Here is a 19,790-nt window from a genome sequence, read left to right as displayed (position 1 = left end):
CTACTGCTGGGAGCTAGAAAGTGAAAAATTCCCAGAATTCCCACAAGACTGGGAAACGTTCAAATTCCATTCAGACACAGTAGAACTATGTCAACTGCCCCTCAGAGCAATGAACATGCTTTGTAACACAGATACCTTAGCCTTGTCAAGGTTACCCTAACCCACCCTAACAAAACTTAACAACAATCCTGGAAAAGATCCACAAAGTACCTAGCTTCCCACAAAAATAAACTTCCAACACTCCTTAAAGTTAAGTAACAAAAGCTAAACACCCAACATCACAATACACACAAGAGATCACAACATAATGTCTCCTGAAAAAGTAATGACAGAATTAGCAGACTATATTAAAAACAGCTATTATAAACATGTTTCATATATTCAAGAATGGACAGGAAAGCATGAATGTGATGAAGAGAGAAATGGAAAACAGAAACCAAAAAATTCCACTTAATTCTGATTAATTCTGTCATATCTGCAACAACTGAAAAAAAATACAGTACCAGAAGTTCTAAATTCACTGGATAGAATTCACAGCAGATTAGATATTGCAGCAGACAAATTAACTTAAAGACACAGCAATAGAAACTATTCAAATTGAAGCCACAGAGTAAAAAGACTGAAAAGATAAATAAACGGAGCCCCAGTGATTTATTGGACAATATCAAGCAGAATCTAATATATATGAAATTGGAATTCAAGAAGGAACAAGTGGAGAGACAGGAAAAATATTTGAAGAAATAACAGAAAATTTTCCAAATTTGATAAAAAATACAAGTACATAAAACTCAAAGGACAGCAGGCAGGATAAGCCAAGAAAAATCACACCAAGGCATATCATAAATTGCTCAAAAGCAACACCATTAAAAATAACATAAAAACATTGTTTATATTATTCCCTTGGATCCATATATGATATAAAATAAAAACAACTCCATCCAAAAAAAGCAAGTAACATCTTTCTAAATCTGCTTGAAACCATGAAAGTAAGGTTCACCAGAGTTGAATTCTCATTTTTGTAGAGGCCTTTCTTTGCTGGTATCCCTGGCAGAAGCTTTGTTGGGGAATCAGGTACAGACAACTATAGTTAAAACTACTGAAAAATATTGGTATCATCTATATCTATCTATTTGTCTATCTATCTCTACATATGCATACACCTTACAAATTACATATGTCACATACTCAGGATTGCATGCTTCTTAAGGCCAGAAACCTTAATGTCTTTGCCCATAAATTTCTAGTGCAGTTCTTAGCAGAACATACCCACATGAATACACAGGGATGAGTCAATCTCAGGTCACCCTCGGGACACTGCTATGTGATATGTAGATCAAGATGAGAAAATAGATGCCCAGAGGGAGTAAATGATTGTTCCAAGAATACTCAAAAGGGATCTACAGTAATGTCACCACAAGGTGCTGCCTCAAAGTACACACACACACAGAATTTTAAGTATTACTTACTCTGAGTTTCCACAAGATCCAAAGCAACACTAGAAGCTGTGTCCATTCCAGAGCTGATACAGGACTGGAAGTTTTTTAAGGAGGAGAGAGCAGACTCTACACCGCTGAAGGATATGAAACCTGTTGAACCTGAATTTGAACTGGAACGCCCTGGCATCTTGAAATTACCTAAAAGTTCAAATACAATAACAAGAGTTATATGTCAGAATAATCACTGTATAGGAAAACAGCACAGCTGTAAATATTGATATAACTATAGTCAATATCCATGTGTCGTAACATTATCTACATTCAGTATCCCTTGAGAGGACACCAGAGCATTATGCCATCCTCTGGGTCACCAAACACAGATGGCAATCAATGTACGGGGACAGTAATTATCCTTGTTTTTAAAAAGAGTGAAATATCCTCTTCCAAAAGATTCCCAGCACATAATTGGGCTAGAAAAAGTAGATTACTCATGAAGCATTTTCCTTAAAAAAATGAAAATAACAAAAGCTTAAAAAGGAAAATCTGTAATTTTAACCTATCTGACATGCATGCATTTTGGAATCTAAAACTAAAAAAATATGTTTCTGATAGCTTCTGAGTTCTGAAAGGTTTATAAACTTGGTGAGATTCACTGAAAGAATGTCTGTATAGACTTATCATTCAATAGCCCATCATTAAAACAGTTTCAGTTATGACCTTCATGCTAAACACTCTCTCATCTGTACCTTCAACCACCAGCTCTTTAGTCCACAGAAGTGGTCTAAAGCCTTTCCTCCCTCTTGTTCAATCAGTCGCAAGGCCATCCCACCTATCCACCAGATCCAATTCCTCCTCCCCTACATTAGACATCCCCTAGTAATTCTCCCTATTTTCATGCTTCAGTAATCTGAATCAATTCTACAGCACACAAATGTTGTTACTTCTTCCATCTTAAATAAAAACATCTTCCTCCCACCTTCCCCTCTGGTTCCCAGCCTCATTTCTGTGCTCACACTCACAGCAAAATTCTTCTATAAACTTGTCTCTATTTGTCTTCAAATCCTCTCCTCCCACCCTCTCCTGAACCCACTCCTGGTAGTTTTCTGCCCCTCCAATTTGACTGCAACCATTCTTATCAAGGTCACTACAATAGTCCTTGCCTCCTGTGACCAATCAGGTAACAGCACTTCACACAGCTAGCCACTCCTTCCTGGTGCACTTTCTGCACCTGCCTCCCTGACTGGCCTTCTTCTCTTGCTGGCTGTTCCTCATTCTCTACTGCTTCCTCTCCATCACCCCGAGCTCCATATGGCAAAGAACCCCAGGGTTCAGTTCTTCTCCATCTAGATCCAACTCAAGTACAGCCCTGTCCTGTACTGTACTTGCACTGTATAGCCCTGCATATGGGCTATGCAGTCTCTGTTCCCTCTGCCAGGATACTTCTCTCTCATTTCCCTAAGGTCTCCTTTCAAATGTCACTACATCAGTAAGACTTTCCCTGGAAACCCCATAAAAATAGCCAGTCCTCCCAATCACCATCCCCTAGGCATTCCATACCCTCCTTCCTCTGTTGTTATATTTCTTCAGAGGAGGTACTCCGAAAAGCATTCTTTTTATTTATTATATTGTCTCCAGTCCCCAATTCAACTCAAGTTTCTCACAAAGATTTTTTTTGTTTTGTTCACTGCTGTATTTCAAGTACCTAAAACAATGTATGGCATACAGTATTATTCAATAAAGGATTGGTGAAAGAAGGAATGAGTGAAGTACTATATGTGCATTCCCTACACCTAAAACCAGTACACTCTCTCTCCCAAATCCTAAGACCCATATATCCAAGGCCCAGTACTCTGAACACCTCTTTTCTCTACCCTCTCCCACCCCACCCGGGGCTCCCAACAAGGCTCACACCATTTATTAGCAAGAACTTAAAATGTCCAACACTAAATACCCTATACTTCCCTTCTCTTTTCCCTATGCTCTTCCCAAACCTATTCCCTTTGAAGCCTGTTTCATCTTTCTAAATAGCAACTCTATCCTTTCATTTCTTGACCCAGAAACCTTGGTTTGTACTTGACCTCCCTCTCCTTCTTTTATATCCTTAATAACAAGTTTTGTCAGCTCTGTGGTCAAAATATCTCCAGATTCTAACCATGTGCACCAATTCTATTGTTAACCATCCTGACTCATGCCATCATCTCTTGCCCAAAGTCCTCCAACAGCCTCCTATCTGGTCTCCCCACTCCCAACCTCATTTCTTCCACCCAATTCTCAATAAAAATGCCACAGTGAAACTTTGGAAATGTACCTAAGGTCATGCCCTGCTCAAAAACCTCTCCTGACTTCCTGACTCAGAGTAAAGGCTTAAGGGCTCTACATCACCCAACAACAGTGGTACTCCAAATGGTCTCTGGGGGAGCAGCATCAGTATCACCTTGGAATTTGTTAGAAACGTAAATTCTCAGGCCCCAACATCTGTGTTTTAGCAGGCCCTCCATATAACTCTAATTCTGATGGACCTATACTGCAGTGCTAGCATATCAAAATCACCTGTTAGGCCTGCTGAAACAATGATTGTTGGGCCTCCTCCCACCAGAATTTTGCATTCAGTAGATCTGAGCCAGACCTAAGAATCTGCACTTCCAACACGTATCCAGGTAATAAGAATGCTGCTGATCCAAGAATTATACTTTGAAAACTGCTCTACCTTATCTGGCCATTGCTAGTCTTGCAAAAATCCAGGCAAGCTTCTACCTTACAGTCTTTGCACTTGTTGATGAGACACACTGGAATGCCAAGAATCAAGATTAAGACAAAAAAAAGAAGGGCTGGTCTTAATTCCCTGTTGCCTATATAATAAAATTCAGCATCATAAGCAGAGTATCCAAAGTCTTCTTACAATATAATGCAGGTAGATTAAAGAGTCTACCTTTCCACAAGACAAAACATGTATTCCATATAACCTTAACTACTTGACATTCTAAATAAACACAACCCACTTCTGAGGTTGAGGAAATATCGTCAGATGAAAAACCAAGCAACACTCAGAGAAATAGAGAACTCGGATTTTATTTTACACAGGTGGTCCCAGAAATTCTGGGGCCCCTAACAAAGAATTCACCAGATACTTAAAGGGCAGTGCAGGGCATCAGGTTACAAGGAATGTGTTAGGGTTAATAGATGAGCTAGTGGTGGGTTAGAGACCTGGGGTTGTTTAGGTAAGAGCAGCAGGGGAGACCTGCTTTAGAAAGTTTACTTACAGGAGACAAAGGAAGGTGGGAGTAGGCAGTTATCTTTACTTGGTGCCCTTTGTCTGAACTTTCTTTTATAGCTTTAATTAGCAATTTCTCATGTCCAAGGCCTTGCCTGAGATAATCTTCTTCTTCACTGACAAAATCCCTCAATACAAGCTTGGAAGAAAACAAGTGTCATATAAGAAGAATAGACCAAGTGCTATGAATTTCAAAAAAGAAAGAGATTTTACAAATCCAGTACAATGTAAGGTTCAAGAAAAGGAAATACTTATAGACATAGCTGAGGGAAAGCATAGTCTTCATGGAAATAAGGCACTTAAGCTGGACCATAAAAAATATTCCTAAGACTGTGAAGAAACCATAGGGTAATAAAGTCTGGGACAGGTGCCTACACCTAGCACACTGGGATAAAGGCAAAGAAAAGTTATGCGTTTCATTCTTTGGAAGGAAAAGTAGGGGGGTCTTAAGTGCAGGATAAAGAACCATTCCAGTTGGGTCTAAGGGTCATCCAAATGGAACTAGAGTTTTATGTATTTTTAAAACTTGATGGTAAAAATCAAGACCTGAAGTGAACAAGGCAAAATGTTACAGGTGTTAAAATCTGGGTGTTGAAACAAGGGTTCTCATTGTTATTTTCTGGGATTTAAAAATTTCACTCCAAAAGAGAGAACATATGAATATAAATGAAAAATCCAATGATGATTTTTAAACATGTACATTTTTAGTAAAAGAGAAGGATTAAGTATAACCTAATTTTATTACCAAATAAGCGAGTCATTCTATACAATACAAACACAAACATATCCAGTAAGATGTAAAAATATAAATTTATGCCAATCAGGGTCAAAACCCAGAAATTACAGGGAAAGCCAAGTATATGAAAAAGTGAGAAATCAGCCTTGCAAACCTCAGAATTTCACACAGGGCAAGAGCTGCAACACAAATTTGGCTGTGAGTTTCCTGAAAACAAAAAAGTGAAAAGTTACTTTTCCCATAAAGAAAAAAATACACCAGGAACACAGGAAACATAAAGCTTGCCATGGCAATCCAGGCAGTATGGATCACATGAGATAGTACGAGTTATGGCGAAAAACTATTGCCACTGCTATCCTTACAATAAATACAATAGCAAACATCCTACGACTACTTCTTAAGACTACTCTTTGGAGTAGATGGTGACAGTTACCAGCTTAGGTGCCCACCAAACCCATTTCTTCTTACCTGGTCACACAGCTCATCATGTACCACATTTTGTAGCCCTCCTTGCAATTAGTTGTGTCCTATGACTGCACTCAAGGCAAGCTGTTTCCAGGCCTAGTCCATAAAACACACTTTCCCATGTGATAGCTTGACATAAGGCAAGCACAATGGCTTGAGACCCTACACACTGATGATGGAGAATTACTAGATGCCAGGAACTGTGACAGGAAGGCAGGGAGGGGGAAGGGAGATACTGAGAGACAGTGAGGGAAATAATGACAGATAATGAGTGTAAAAAAAAAAAAATGGATTTGAGGAATGTCAAGTAGCACCTGGGGTGAGACCAGAGAAGGGTTACCGAGTCCCAGAAGTTAAAATAGCCAATAAAATAATATGTGACCATGTATGGGACAAGCCATATCCCCCATTTCTGTAACCTGCTCTAAATGGTATATAAGGAAGGCCCTCTTTGTTCTCAGGGCTCAGCCTTTGCACTCGAGCCCGCTGAGTCGCTGCCGACCTGCTTAATAAACTTACTTAGTGCCCTGTATCTCTGAGTTGTCCTACATACAACAAAGCCTAGGATCTGCTTGGAGGAAAACTTCTCACCATCAGACTCCATGCATGAAAGAAAGAAACTTCAACAGTGCAAAGCCATTTAGATCTATTATAGTACAAACTGTTCCTCAAAAAGCACAATTCTGCAGGGATCAATATGATGTGCTTCAGTTTCCTAGTCAGTCCCAATTCTAACCAAAGTCTAAATTATCCAGAGCAATGTTGTCTAATACAGCTTTTCCACAATCTGCATGGGTAATATGGCAGTCACAAGATATATGTGGCTATTGATTACCTAAAATGTACTTAGTGTGACTCAGGAATTGAGTTTTAAACTTTATTTCATTCTAATTAATTTAAATTTAAATAGTGACATGAGGTTGGGCACGATGACATGTGCCTGTCATTCCAGCTACACAGGAAGCCTAAATAGGAGAATGTGGTTCAAAACCAGCATGGGCATAAATGTGAGACTTTTTCTGAAAAATAACTGCAGCAAAAAGGAGTGGGACTCAAAAGGTAGAAGCCTGTCCAGCAAGCACAAAGCCCTTAGTTCAAACCCAGTACAGCCAATAAACAAATAAATAGTAACATGTGTCTACAGGCTACTGCAGTTGAAATGCAGAGTTCTAAAGCACAATTACCAAAGTGTACTAGATATATGAACCAGGAGGTAAACAACAGAGGGCAAAGCCACAGCAAAAGCTATCTGCCTGGAATTACCCATTTTGCTTAAATATGAACTGTGTCTCTATATTAAAATAAACACTGGTTACATTATAGAGTAGAATACAGGCTAAAGGGTAAATGTGCAGTCTTTGGAGCTAGACTAGCTGAGTTCAAGGCAAGATTTTGCCACTTTGTAGCTGAATGACTTAAGGTTTTTACATAATCTCTCAGTGCTTCACTTTTCTCTTCTATAAAATGGGGATGATCCAGTGGTGCTGTTAGGGCTTGGATATGGTTTTCAATGTGTCCCCCTAAAGTTCATGTTCAATGATGTTAAGAAATAATGAAACCTTTAAGAGCTGGGGCCTACTAGGGGATACTTAGATTATTGGGGACATCACCCTCAAAAGAGATCAACATAGTTCTCACACAACAGAACCAAACTAAACCCTGTGAGAATGGGTTGTCTGGAGGGAGTCTGGCACTTCCCTTGAATCCCTTTTCTGCATGCACTCCTGCCACTGTGATGCCATCTGCCATGAGGCCTTCACAAGGGCCAAGCAGATGGCATCATGTACTTGAACCTCTAGAATTATGAGCTAAAAAAACCTGTTCCTTATAAAATACTCAGATTCAGGTACTTTGTTATGGTGTAGCAACAGACAACAGACTAAGACAAGTGCTACTCAAAGAGGACTGAATGAGTTAATGTGCATAATAGTTTAGGTAAAACCAGCCAAGCAAATAAATCTTTAAAGGTGAGCAAATATTATCACCAGCTGCATGACGGTCATACTGTGAGCAGCAATGTGAAGTTCTGCTTAAGAGGACAGATAGTGGACACAGATTTCTGGAAATTCTGTCCTAAGCATGCCACTATAAACTGGTTATGCTTGGTGAAGATACTTAATTTCTTCTATCTGTAGTTTGCTTCTGTGTAAAAAGGAGATAATCATACCTACTTTCCAGCATTCTTGAAAGGATAAATTAAACTTTCTAGTTTTGTTGAAGTCTCTGATCAATTTAAACATTTACTAAAAATACATATTTATAGGCAGTACCTCAGATCTATTAAATCAGAGTCCTCAGTGGAGACTCAGAGGAAACAACATTTTCATGAAGCACCTCAGACAATTCTTAGGAACAGACAAGTATAGAGAACACTAAAATGACTGTGCTACCCCAGCTCCAATTCTTATGTTAAAAGCCCTACTCCAAATGCAATGGTATTTGAAGAGGGCAACTTTGAGAGATAATTAGGCTTAATAATGAGTTAGTGTCCTTAAGAAGACAGAGCTTCTTATAAGGCTCTCTTTCTCTCAGCCATGTGAAAACACAGCAAGAAGGTGGCCATCTGTGAGCCAGTAAGAAAGCCCTTACCAGAACCCAACCATGCTGGCATCCTAATCTTGGACTTCAAGCCACCAGAATTATAAGAAATAAACCTGTTGTTTAAGCCACCCATACTATGTTATTTCTTTATAACAACTTGAACTATGACAAAATATGTACCAGGATTATAGAATATGTACCAGGTAATTAGGAAGTGTCTACAACATGGTAGCTACCCTTATTATTTGTTTGAATGAGAACTCACATTACTCCAATGAAACTTCACTCTTATAAAGAGCTGAGGCAAACATGGTCATGCCTTCTGTTATTCTGAAGTATCTCACTAGAAAAAATTAGAAATTGAGATTGGATGAGAAGCAAAGAGAATGAATGGAGCAGAAAGCTAGAATAGACACACTTTTCCCAGTTCCTCAGTTCCAAAATGTACAGCCAAGTCACTGACTCTAACAGCATCTCTTGACTAGCACTTATTAATCACTACTATCTTATATGATGTTCACAGTGCTTCACAAATAGCCTCAGAAAATACTTGCTAAATGAATAAACCATCTATCTCAGTCAGACCCATCACTCTTCTTTCCTGCTCTTCTTCGTACACACACTACTCAAAACACTAGCTCAAGACTTTACTCATCCTGCTCCCTCATGACAATACCTTCTCTTCACTTCTCCATCTGCCCCAATCTCACCCACCTTCTAAGGTCTGAAGGTTTATGCCCCAACCCCAAGTTTATATATAAAATCTGAACCTCTAGGATGATATTAGGAGGTAAGGCCTTTTGGGAGGTGACTAGATCCACCCACATGAACAGTACTCCAGATCTCTAGAGAGCTGCACCTTTGAGGACACAGCAAGTATATGCCAGCTACAAACCAGGAAACAGAGCCTCACCAAACTTGATGGCACCTTGATCTTGGAGTTCTCAGCCTCCAAAGTTGAAAGAAGTCAGTTCTGCTGTTTATAGGGACATTTAGCAACACCTGAAACCCTTTTTGGTTACTGAGATGTAGGGGTAGCCACTGCCTCCTAGCAGGCAGAAACCAGGAATTCTACTAAATACCCCAGAATGTGCACAGAGTCCCTCAATACAAAGAACCATTTGGTCGAAAATGGCAACAGTGCATTGGTAGAGAAACACTGGTTTAAATTAACCTCTTCTTAGTTCCTTCCCCAGGTAACACTTATCTTTTTGTTCCCTGAATCTATGGTTTCCAAAAAAACAAAGTCAAAGCAAAGTTATGCATTTCCTGAAGTTTGGAGGCCTACTTTGCTCAGAGTGTTTACCATACTATTTTGCCTCCCCTGACCAGCTGGGAAGATTCTCTGTTGGCACAGCCAATCACTATTGTAAGAATGAAGATACTTCTTTACTGTTCAACTTCTCCTATTTCCAGATAGCACCATGGAAGTAGGCTCAGTGCAAACGCTTTCCAGACAATATGTAGAACTCTTGTAAATCCGCAGTGGCCTTGAACAAGTTCACCAGAGCTGTGTCTCTTTGTTCAGCATGCCAGATATGCCGTGTTCCGGGAAGCCTTCTTTGACCCTTGCAATCACTTGTTCACTCCCTCACTCTACCACCATCCCCCCTCCACACGCACACACTTCTATTTTATAAAGGTTATCACGGCTATGTGCCACTCGTTCGCGCGGAGCGCTCCTTAAATCACACCCCTGGCATATTCTGTAGGAAATAAAACAGCTCCTCATACAAGCAGGCGATCAATAAGAATGTGTTCAGAGTTAGGAAAACAACCATACAGGCACCCTCGTTCACAAGTTACCTACAGTGTGCCATAAACTGGTGACCCGCGCTTCCTTCTAATCCTCACATCAATTTACCCGAGAGAAAAGGAAACTGAGGCACGAAGAGCGCACTTGACGACCTGCTCCAACCGAATTTTTATCAAAATCTCGTGGTATTTCCACACACACTTAGGGCTGAAGGATGGAGAGAGGACATCTAGGAGAGGGTGTGGGATAACGGCCGCAGTCCCATCGCTGTGGCGTGAAAAGGACCAAGACCACAACCCAGCTCGACAGACCACCGCGGAGCCACCCAGAGAGAGGCGACAACTGCCGCCACCCGCTCCAGCGCCATCCCCACTTCTCCCTTACCTGGTTGGCCGACCTATCTCAACCTGGTGCTCCCGGAGTTGGCACGCCCGGACCCCAACTCTTCCCCTCAACCCGCTTTGCCAATCGCTGAAACGTCGAGCGCGGGCTCTTGCGTCATCAGCCGTCGCCGGCGAGCGGTCACATGACGCCCCGCCCCGCTCTCCGCCTCTGGGTCATGTGACGTCCCGAAACGGCAGGGGCGGAAGCCGGGGTCCAGTCGGCTCATCTGCGGCCGACGACAGAAGGGACCCTTGGAGAGAGGTGGGGTGGAACCCGGGTGCGACTCTGCTCGTGCGCTGTGGGCGCGGCCCGGCTGACAGGTGAGTCGCACCGGGTGCGCTCCCTCCTTTGCGTCCCCTGTCCCTTCCCTAGGCGATCCGCCGTCTCGCGAGCAGTCCGGATGGGGCACCTGAGATGGGGCACTTAAGGCCTCGTGGGCTGGCGGCTGCCGCCCGGCTCTTCGTCTCCACCTAGGGAAGTCGTCTTGCTTCTCCTCTGGCGCTGCAGGAGCGACGTTCTGCTGCCTGGCCGCTTCTGGTCCTTGCAGGTTTCCGGGAGCAGTGCTGGGCAAGATGCTCTTGGTCCTCCATTGACTCTGGAGAAAACTGAGTGGTTTCTGAGGGCGTTTACACAGGCCTGGGTTTGAATGAGTCTGTCATGCGCTGTGAGTTTGGGCAAGGCTTTGCTCCTCCCTGCACCTTAATTCCCCCACCTGTGACTTATGGTACCAAAGTCCTTTGCATTTCGAGGGAAAAAAAAAAAAAAGTTCTCCGGATCTTGATTCCTCTATGGTTGCACAAGAGGGAAAAAAAATGCGCTCAGCCAGCAAATTCGTGCAGGTCCCTCCAACATAAGTGAGGGAGAAATTTTACTGCCTCTGCCCACAACTAGGGATGCCTTCCTAGCTGTCCTTCGCCTGTCTTTCTCAGGATTCATGAATCAAGGCTAGAGGAATCAGGCTCATTTCAGAACTTTTCTGGAAGAGATACGTGGATATCTTGCCCAGCTGCCATTATATGTTGTTCATGATAATGGATTTGTGGATACCAGTGCTTCCTTCTTTATGGAACTGAGGTTTCGTGATAGGATAAAAATAGACCTCTCTTCTTTTGTCCTCAGAATAGGGTCAATAGTGCATTGTCCAGGACAATTTAATTTCCTTACGAAAATTTGTTCATGTACCATGCTTTGTTCTTTTTGTTTGTTTGTTTTGTTTTTTGACACAGGGTCTCACTATGTATTCTAGGCTAGCCTTGCACTCTAGCCCCTCCTGCCTTAGTTTCCCAAGTGCTGGGATTACAGACATGCGCCACCACACCTGGCCTCCATGCTTCATTCTTGAAAGCATGCTATCTTTTGACTAGGATAACTTCCTAATCTAAAAATCAGAGTTCCATGCCAAACTCTTAAAAATTTACCACTACTTTATAACTTATAAAATAATAATAAGAAGAAATTGAGTAAGACCTCTGGCTCTTTTTTGTGCCAATAACAATATAGTTAAACCTATCCTCAGAGGCCCAATCTTTATGACTCTCCTTCATTCTTTGCACCAGAGAACATCACAAAGAATGATTTGTATAGCTTCTTCTACAGTGTTTATGTAGACCTCATTCTAGAGTACATTTTTAAGACTTAATACTTTGTAATGGTGTTACATCTATTGAGCTCTTAGGTGGTTTTAAGGGGATCAGGCATCTTTTTTTATTTTTTACAGTGCTGGGGGTTGAATCCAGGGTCCCACCTTCATGCTGCTCTGTCATGTAACACATACCCCTCACCCTTCTGTTTTTGATTTTGTTTTTGAGATAGGGTCTTGCTCATATTTCCCAGGCTGGCCTCAAACTCACAATCCTCCTGCCTCTGCTTCCCAAGTAGCTAGGATTATAGGAGTGCACTACCCTGCCAAATGTGCACTCCCACACCAGGCATGATTAGACATCTTTAATAATGATTACTTGATTTGTTCTTCATGGCTAATTTTTCAGCCAAGAGTGAGGCTATTTACCAAATACACTAGCCAAATAACATATATGCAAGTCCTAGAAATACCATTTGTTACATAGGACATATAACTAGTCCAAGTTAGGTCTAATACACAATATTGTAACTAAGTGTCGTAATGTAATTAAGTGCTTTTCTTCTTTCAGTTTATCTCCTCTTAACTTTAGTCTTCCAAAATGTAGCAAAAAATGCTTACATTATTAGAAGAAGAAACACAAGTCTCTTCCTGAAGTAAAACAGATTACAGGCACTGAGTTCACGCCACTAAATGTAATCTGTATTTTGCTTTTACATTAAAAAGTTACACATAAACATTTGTTTTTATAGAATTTTAGATAAGACAATCAACCTAGGTAATAATTTTGTTTTACTCTTGCCAACACACTGGATTATTTTCTTACTCTTCTATTATCCTTTTAAAGTTATCCATAGTGTGATTTTTTTTTTTTCTTTTTTCAGTTCTGGGAACTGAACCTAGGGCCTCCTACAAGCACTCTACCAGTTAAGCCAAACTCCCAGTCCTTTTGTTTTTATTTTATTCTTGAGATAGGATCTGGCTAACTTTGCATTTGCTGCCTCTATCTCCCAGGTAGCTGGGATTGCAGATAAGTATCACTGCACAGTGGCTTGTGTGATTCTTAAGTAAGGGTCTAGGGATTAAAATAAGAGATTGACACACAAAAGTCTTGATTTATATTATCCTCCCAGGCCTGAATGTGTCTTTGAAGGTGCTGAATCCATCTGTCCATCTGTTTGTTGAGAGAGATGGGGAGGAGGGCAGGTAAAGTTGCTTTGCTTTAAGCTATTTCTTCCAAGGCCTATTTCTGCCCAACCCTAACACAAAAGCATGTTATCTTTTGATTAGCCATTATATCATTTATATTATCTTTTGGCCTTTATACATGCTAATCATAGCTTGACCTTTTGTGAGTCTGTAGTTTCATCCTCTTTAGACCTGGATTAGTTTGTCTTCAGAGGACCTCAGAAGGTGACCAGTTTACCCACTGCCCATTATTTACTCCATTTTCCTTTCTCATTTCCCAAACCAGGCCATATCAGAAAATGAAGTGAAATTATCTGAAATTCAGCCTGTTAAAGAAGCAGTGTGGTTTAACAAGCAAGCATCCTATACAGAACTAAAAGGACTTGTTAATAATGTATGCCTAATTTGTGTCTCTCGTGAGTGAGGCTAGACAGCTGCAGTGTCTTCTCAGTAATCCTTGCCTGCAGCCCACTCCAGTCCATCTTTGCCCCTTGCTCACCCTGCTCCAGCCACATCAGCTGCTATTCCTTAAATATATCTGGCACATTTCTGCCCTGGGGCCTGTGTCCTCCTTGATCAGATTATTATCTGTTGCTTCATAACTACCCCACAGCCTAGTGGCTTAGGACAATCAGCATTTATTCCATGGGCAGGAATCCCATAGGGACTCCTTAATTGCTTAATTGGGTGCCTTTGGCTTAGGGCTCTGGTGAGGTTGTTGTCAAGCTTAAAAAGAAGCTGTAGTCTTACACAAAGGCCTGACTGGGTTTGAGGGAATCTACTTTCAAGCTTACCCATGTGGTGATTGGCAGGCATCAGTGCCTTGTGACATGGGACCCTTTATAGGGGTCTCTCACACTGTGACCTCTTTTCTCTCCAGAACAAGGTAGAAATAGAACCCAAGCTAGAACTATCTGTTTGTAATCTAAGCTTTGAAATGATATCTGTCACTTCTGGTATATTCTCTTCTGTAGGAGGGAGTCAGGAAGTCATCTTACACTCAAGAGAAGGGGCCTTACCTAGGACATGAGTGCCAGGAGATAACAGTCATTAGGGACCATTTAGAAGCAATACCCAGATACTTTTACTGCTTACTCTCTCCCCTCCCTCTGATCTCTGCTCACATTTCATTTTACCAGAGAGGCTTTCCCAAACTACTCTATGTAGTTTACAAACTACCACATGCTCTATCCCTTTATCAGTAGTTTCTTCACACCACTCAAAACAGCCTGACAGAGGCTGACCTCTTTCCCACTCCCAATAGTATGTGTGCATCATGACAACAGGAACTCAATTCTGTCCACTGCTGTATCCTCAGATCTTAACTCAAGACTTGGCACATCCTAGGTACTAGGTAAATATTTGTTGAATGAATGAATTTATACCATTAAAAGTGCTTTCAGCAAATAATCCAAATCCTAATTAACAATGGGAAAACCATACAAGTAATTCATTGAACAGAATTACAGAAATAGGTAATTCCACCATTGAATCAGCAGTTTAATAACACTACCAAAAATTTATGTTCCCTCTGTCATTCCACAACACAATCTTCAGGTTCTTGGATTATTCTAGGCTTGTCACCACATGGTCTCAAGGTAGCAACTGCAGCTCCAGCCATCAGCTGTTCATTGGGCCACATTTAAAATCAAGAAGCAGAATAGCCAGGGCAAGGGGAAGAGAGACTGCTCTTCACATCTCTCTCTCCTTTTAGTAGGAGGTTAAAAAATAATAATACTTCCTAGAAGTCTCACTATAGACTTACTCTTAAGTCACATTGGTGAAATCTAGGTCACTTGTTTAACGCTGGCTTCAAGTAGGGCAGAAAAATAAGAATCTGACTACTTTGTCTTCTAAGTAAGAAGGGAAAGGGGGCAGGAGTATTGTTGAGGAGCCAACAAACAGGTATTTCCACAATATCCCAGTAAATCAAGACATTTGCAGATAATTGAATCAATGATAGAAACTCCCAGAAGGAAAATGAAACTTTTAAGAATTTCACAGCTTCCATAGTAGTAGTATGTAGCTTGTGACATGAATGAACTCTAAAAATATGTGACAAGCGCTGAAAAGTGTTTTGCTATGGCTGCTCAGGAAGCCCTCCTGGCTGTCCACAGCCTTTCTGCATTCTGGTTTTATGTACAGAGAGATCCTTGCTATTTTGTCACTTGTTATTTGAGCCCCTGCCATTAGAAGACTCATACAGAAGCAGATAGTGTCAGTGGCAAAATTTTAATAAGCTGACTACTTACATAATAATTCCCTACTCAAAAAGTCCAAAACTATCCATCAAGTTGAATTCTTATTTTTGTCAGTCTTCCCAATTCTTGGTGCCATGTGGAGGCAGCACAGTACCAATGCAAAGTGAAAAATACAAATGCTGGGGAGGACACAGGCTTTCCTAAGTGTCTTATGTTTTTGTTTGTTTTGGTGGAACTGGGGTTTGAACTCAGGGCTTTATGCATACAAAGCAAGCACTCTACCACTTGAGCCATACCTCCAGTCCGACACAGGCTTTCCTAAAACTGAAAACTGATTCTTGCTTCCTGGAAGTTGACAAATGATGATTTAGCTAAATTAGCTACTTTCTCTTAAAGAAGAGAAGGTCAACAAAAGTGACCTTCAAAAGAGAATCATCTGAAAAGGAGTTAGGAGAGCAGCCTTTGGGAAAATGAGTGTGACCTTGAAAATTGTAAAAATTAACTTTTTAACTGGGCATGCTGGGACACATCTGTAATCCCAGCTACTCAGGAGGCAGAGGAAGGAAGATTACGAGCTGGAGGCCAGCCCAGACAGAAGTTAATAGTGACCCTGTCTCAAAAACAAAATTAAAATAACAGGGCTAGGAACATGGCTCAAGTGGTAAGAGTGCTTGCCTGGAGTGTGCAAGACCCTGGGTTCAATCCCCAGTACCTCCTCTACCCCTCTTCCAAATTTAAGATCATACTAGAAAGTCACTTATAAAGTACACAATATTATACCATCAAAATCACATTTAGGGACTGGAGGCATGGCTCAAGTGGTGTGCAAGGCCCTGAGTTCAATCCCCAATACCACACAGGGAAAACAAACTACAGTCAGGTGAAATCAGCTTTTGACTCATTCTCAGTTTGCTTACTGAATTAGTGTATAACTGTTGCGATTTGACTTTAAATTTTGCTGGTGGTAGGGGGGGTTTAAGGTGGAACCTCCATGTGGTCCAGGCTGGCTTTGAACTTGCAATCCTTCTGTCTCAGCATTTTGAGTGCTGGGTTTATAGGCATGTGCTACCATGCCCAGTTCTCCACTTCTTATGAAATTTTTTCCTTGCTTTAGTCACTCTGTATCATTTCCCAGGTATAAAGAGGCCTCCGTAACAAGTTGACATATGAGAAAAACATTTTTAAAGTTTGTTCCTTCACTTCATCTGGTTTTTAGGGCATAGTTATCTTTTCCAAAAGTAAGACAAGTGGCACAGTTCCTGTAAGGAAAAATTAATAATCAGTGGAAGCAGACAGCTGAAAAGATGGGGATGGGAAGAAAATGCAATAGTTCAATACAGAAATAGCTACATTGCCATCACTGTACAGAATCAGTAACTGCACTGTGTGAAACGAAGGGCAGATGTAGGTCAGAGGTAGAGCACTTGCCTAGCATGCACACCTCCCTGGGTTCAATCCCCAGCACTGCAAAAAAGCAAGAAGAAGGAGAAGAAATATAAAGTATCACAATACCAATGTCATCATGGTGTTTACATTGATAACTTATACTGTTCAGTATAGAACCAAACTCAGCTTTGTGACAAAGTACCTGTGGGTCAGGAATTTAGACAGAGTACAGAAGGCTTGGCTTGATAGGTGTGGCCAAAATGGCCACTTTGCTGATGTATCTAATACCTCTGCTAGAAAGGCCCCAGAAGCTGGAATGGATTGTAACAAACAGTTCAGCCAGGGTCACATGGTGGCATTTAGTTTCACTGTCACTGGTTTCTTTGATTTTCTTCTATCTCGTGCCAGGTCTTCTCCATCCAAGTTCAGCCTCTCCACTTTCTGACTCCCTGAGGTCTCTTCAGAGAGCCAAAGGAGATGCTGCCAGGCCTACTTAGGGCTTAGGCCTGGAAATGGCACAGCCAGTACTACAACCTTCTGGGGGTTAAAACAAGATGCCAGCTCTTAAGAGCTGAGTGTGTCCCCATCAAACTCATAGGTTGAAGCTCTAACCCCCAACACCTCAGAATGTGACTGTATTTGGAGATGGGGATCTTTAAAGAGGTGATTAAATTAAAATGAATCCCTTAGGGTTAGCCCTAATTCATTGTGACTCATGTCCATATAAGAAGGGAAAATTTGGATACAAAAATGTTCAGAGGATAGCTGTGTGAAATCACAAGAAGACAGCTGTCTACAAGCCAAAGACAGAGGCCTTGAGAAGAAATTACCCCTGCCAACACCCTGATCCAGGACTACTAGTTTCTAGAATTGTGAACAAAAAAAAATTGTGGATTAAGCCACCCAGTTTAGGGCGTTTTTTATGGCACCCTAGTGATGTACTGTACAAGCTCAATCCAGACTCAAGAGGAAGGGCAATAAGGTCCACTCCTCCACTTGAGGGGAGCACTGTGCACTAAGCGGATGGTTTGTTGGGAGCCTTGTTTGGAAATTAATTGTGTAATCAGAGGCTTTCCTAATCCCTAGAACTAGGAGAAACGATCTCTGCAGGGAAGACATGTAGGTCTGAATAAGGAGAGTGCCTCAGTCTGGGAGAGGGGGAGAATGTAAGAAATAGGCTAGTAAGACAGTTTAGCTCCTTCCAGAATTTTCTGCAGCCTCTTCAAGTTTGAGGAATTACTTTCTTTTTGTAAGTCTTTCTTGCCCATGGGCCATAGCTCCTCCATCTCTCTTACCCCTTCTATCTCCTGTACTTGGAAGAGGAGAAAGGGACCCATCATGAAGCGGTTTTGGGGACTTGTCTCTGTGATTCAGAGGATGCTTAGAAGGCACAGCCTGGAAAGCTCTGAGCTGCTCAGAGATTTTGATGTGTACACCAAACATTTTCACTTGTGTGAATGGCTGGCTATTAGTAGTGAAGCCTCTTTTTCTTCTTTTTACTTGGCAGCTGCTTCCCCTTCCCTCCCTGGTCCCCCTCCATCAGCTCTTCCTGCTTTTACATTTTTCTCTGTTTGCTCTGGCACATGTAGATTTTTAATTTTTTGTCTTATAAAAAGAGAATTCTATTTCATACGTTTTGATCTTAATTTTTCCACTTAATAAATAGCTCTCAGAAATCCTCCAAGTTAACCAATATAGCCCCAATTCATTCTTTCAAATGTGTGTTTAAATTACACTCCTTACTGATGGGCATTTACTTTGTCCCCAAATGTTTGTGATGCTCCAAGAAACACCCTTAACCCTATCCGTATATGTTGTGCTTGTATTTCTGGGAGATAGACTACTAAGCATGAGATGGCTAGAATAGAGAGTATGTATTTTTTAATTTGGTAAGTGTTCACTTTACAAAAAGACTAACAATTCACATTTCACCAGTGATGTACTTCTCCAAGTCCTACCTAAGCAAATGTCATTATTGTTTTAACCATTGCCAACCTAATGTAAGTAAAGTGATTGGGGGTAGTTGCTTGAATTCATAGTTCCTTTACTGCTAGGAAGTTGTTTGCCATGTGAATTACCCTTTTGTATTCTTTGCCCACTTTTCTAGTGGGGTGTTATCTCTCCTTATCTTGTAAAATCCTTACATGTTTCAGAATTCAACCCTCTGTCTGCCTTCCACATTTTAATTCTGTCTTCCAAATTGTTTACCATAGAAAACCTTTAGTGTTATATGTTAATTATGCCTTTGTTTATAGCTTCTGTGCTTCCTTCTGGAGCCCTGAATTTCTTGGAGCTGCCTCTACATAGATCACCCAGTGTGAGCAGAGTACCTTTCCAAAGAGAGACTAATACAGTTCTCATACTGACAAGTGAGTGTCTGTTAATGTTGAAGTCGCTGATGAGTCTAATCAGAATATTTTGGTCATCGCACTCTGATGAGGAAGAATTGAAGCAGAACACGTGGTATAGTGAGGAAAATAATGGAGTTTTATTATAGGAAAGGGGAAGGGATTACAGGTGAGGTCTCTGCCAGGTGGAATGGAGGCAGGGCCTGCAGAAAAAAAGGGAAGGATTTTATTTTAGGTTGTTTTTATGTCATCCTTAACTTGGAGGTGGGGATAAAATCCATGTTGCTCCCCATCTCCAGTGGCCTTTGGGGGGGGGAATCTGGGCGGAGTCATGTACACACCTCACACCTATGCTGGTTCTCAGGTACTCTAAGTCTTGTGGGAAGAAATTTCCACTCTAATTTAACAAAGGATTTGTAATTGGAATGCAGCTCTCTGGGCTCAGAGGGGATTGGTCAGGGATGGAAGAGTGAGGTGGCCTTAATCAGGCTGCATTGTT

General features: G+C 41.3%; 2 protein-coding genes across 11 annotated transcripts in view; one reads left to right on the top strand and one right to left on the bottom strand.

Moving 5' to 3' along the window:
- The window catches only part of Nsmce2 (NSE2 (MMS21) homolog, SMC5-SMC6 complex SUMO ligase), a 236,172-nt gene extending 225,394 nt beyond the window's left edge, over positions 1-10,778 (bottom strand). For 6 of the 7 annotated variants that reach the window (XM_020166394.2, XM_074069206.1, XM_074069210.1 and 3 more), the window contains exons 1-2: positions 10,590-10,778; positions 1,467-1,634 (exon numbers count right to left, since the gene is read on the bottom strand). In XM_020166394.2, the coding sequence (XP_020021983.1) occupies positions 1,467-1,623 (157 nt within the window). In that variant the 5' untranslated portion in view covers positions 1,624-1,634; positions 10,590-10,778. Of the gene's footprint in view, positions 1-1,466; positions 1,635-8,714; positions 8,793-10,589 lie in introns of all 7 variants that reach the window. The other variant, XM_074069205.1, reaches the window with a different exon arrangement.
- The window catches only part of Washc5 (WASH complex subunit 5), a 57,279-nt gene continuing 48,238 nt past the window's right edge, over positions 10,750-19,790 (top strand). For 2 of the 4 annotated variants that reach the window (XM_074069197.1, XM_074069199.1), the window contains exons 1-2: positions 10,750-10,909; positions 19,199-19,312. The gene's annotated coding sequence lies outside the window, so the exon portion shown is untranslated. The remainder of the gene's footprint in view (positions 10,910-19,198; positions 19,313-19,790) is intronic. The other 2 variants (XM_074069200.1, XM_074069198.1) reach the window with 2 other exon arrangements.

Source organism: Castor canadensis, chromosome 3 (assembly GCF_047511655.1).
Source record: "Castor canadensis chromosome 3, mCasCan1.hap1v2, whole genome shotgun sequence".
NCBI lineage: Eukaryota > Metazoa > Chordata > Mammalia > Rodentia > Castoridae > Castor > Castor canadensis.
This window is presented reverse-complemented; position numbering and strand designations above follow the sequence as displayed.